Here is a 1,948-nt window from a genome sequence, read left to right as displayed (position 1 = left end):
ACAGCGAGCACGACGCATTCCGGAAATTTCTGAATCTTCTAATCCACTCCAAATATCAACGGCTCAGATCAACCACTCTTCCCTACAGATTTACGACTCCTATTATTCATTACACTCTGTACATTAACCCTAACTTTATGTTCTCTAATTTTTATTTTTATTTTTATTTTAATAGACAATACAGTAAATAGAAAAGTACTTATTAAGCTTGGCTATGAAGAACAATAGCCAACTTCTCTTCCTGATGAAATTTGATTTGCTTAGCAATGAAATCCTCAATGGCTTTCTGAAACTCCTCATTGCTTAATTTATCCACAGGATACACCGTTTCCGACGGATCACCGGAATTATCAATTTTCCGGTATCTCTCCGTCTCCGATCTACGAAGCTTATTTCCGCTTATTTCCTTATTATAATTTCCTCTTTCAAACTTCTCTGATTTAGTTCGCCGTGGAACTTGTGAATGAAATGCATTCTCCGTCACCATTCCTGTTTCTTCGCGTTCAAAAACTGTCCGAGTATTCACTTCCAATACAGTCTGTTTGTCTTGGTAGACAATCTCTTCCGGTTCCGGCAGCGGAGACGAGTTACTGGAGGTGAAATTGCCGGAACACTCTTCCTTTTCGACGAAGGAGTCGTAGAGTTCGGCTTCGGCGCTAGCACAGAGAGTTGAGGAGGAATCTCCGAAGAGTCGACCGGACTTGAAGAGGAGAGTGAGGACGATGACGTTGCAAATAAGGAAAATGAAGAGAGGGCTAAGTATTATGGAGATAAGTTGCCGGAAATACTCGCCGGAGATTTTGACGGCAAAAGGCAACCGAGTAGAGCTCCATAAGAGCACAAAAACTCCAACACAGAACTCAACGATGCGAAAAAGCTTCGCAACGCTTTTGAAACTGTGGAATAACAGAATCACTCTGTTTTCTATTTTTTCACTACCGAAATCGAAAGCATCCATTTGAAAAGCAATGAATACAAGCTCTTTTCAAAGATATAAAAGTTCACTGATTTTGTTTTGGGAAAATTCGAAAGGAAAATTGAGTAGGGGGAGAGAAGAACTGTGGAAGTAAAAGGAAGCTACGGGAATGACGCTTTGCCTTATTACTAAGAGAAGAGAAAAAGACTGAGGAATTTGGATTTATTGCATCAATGGAACCGTTTCAAAAGAATAAGTCCTGCCATTTTTATAGAGTGCCAGTCAAGTGTGGAATAAACAATACGATTTTGTAAAAGCTATTTATGTTTTAATCACACGTCCGATAATTTGAAAAAGGATCTTCTTTTGTGTTTGGTCTATAAATAATTGACAGATGACACATTTTGGTCTTCCAGAGTTCAACACTTATAATATATTGTTTTTGGTTCTATGGCTCAATGACATATCGTGCCACTAAAAAAGACCTTCAAAAATTATAGCATTATCTTTGTCTTTTCTAACCCAAAAAATAAGATAAGAGATGAGATTATCCTTGTTAAGAAATTTTACTTTTGATTATTCACTCAGTAATTCATGTTTTCTTCCTTAACAGTTAACAATGACAAGAAATTAAGAATTAAAGTGCCTATATTAAGGTGTATAAAGTAAAATGTGTTCATATTAAATGATCACGCGAGAAAGCAACATGTGAAGCCGAAGACAGAAGACAGTCAGAATGGTAGGCAACGATCTCATTTTTTACCGGAGAGAATGATATTCATAAAGGCGAAATAAATGTCTGTCACCTGGTAGCATTCAATGAAGAATATTGAATAGCATTAAGTGCACGGCCCATTATAGAGAATATGACATTCACTGTCTTCCGTTACACATTCTTCAATGGCCCTCATAATTATCATTTAAGAGGGGTTTGATCCTAGGACCTTGTTCTCTGGGTACAACTATAAATACTGAGCTCTATCATTATTGTAAGGGACACGGATTTACAGGCAAACTTATACTATAATCAAT

General features: G+C 37.3%; 1 protein-coding gene across 1 annotated transcript; it reads right to left on the bottom strand.

Moving 5' to 3' along the window:
- Positions 1 to 202: 202 nt before the first annotated feature.
- On the bottom strand, positions 203 to 958 carry LOC109238044. The gene has a single exon (XM_019404470.1). It carries the CDS (start codon positions 956 to 958, stop codon positions 203 to 205), a length of 756 nt encoding a protein of 251 aa, XP_019260015.1.
- Between the last annotated feature and the right edge of the window lie 990 nt (positions 959 to 1,948).

The sequence above is a fragment of the Nicotiana attenuata genome, unplaced genomic scaffold, assembly GCF_001879085.1.
Source record: "Nicotiana attenuata strain UT unplaced genomic scaffold, NIATTr2, whole genome shotgun sequence".
Taxonomy (NCBI): Eukaryota; Viridiplantae; Streptophyta; class Magnoliopsida; order Solanales; family Solanaceae; genus Nicotiana; species Nicotiana attenuata.
Note: the sequence above shows the minus strand (reverse complement) of the source record. Positions and strands in the feature narration are given on the sequence as shown.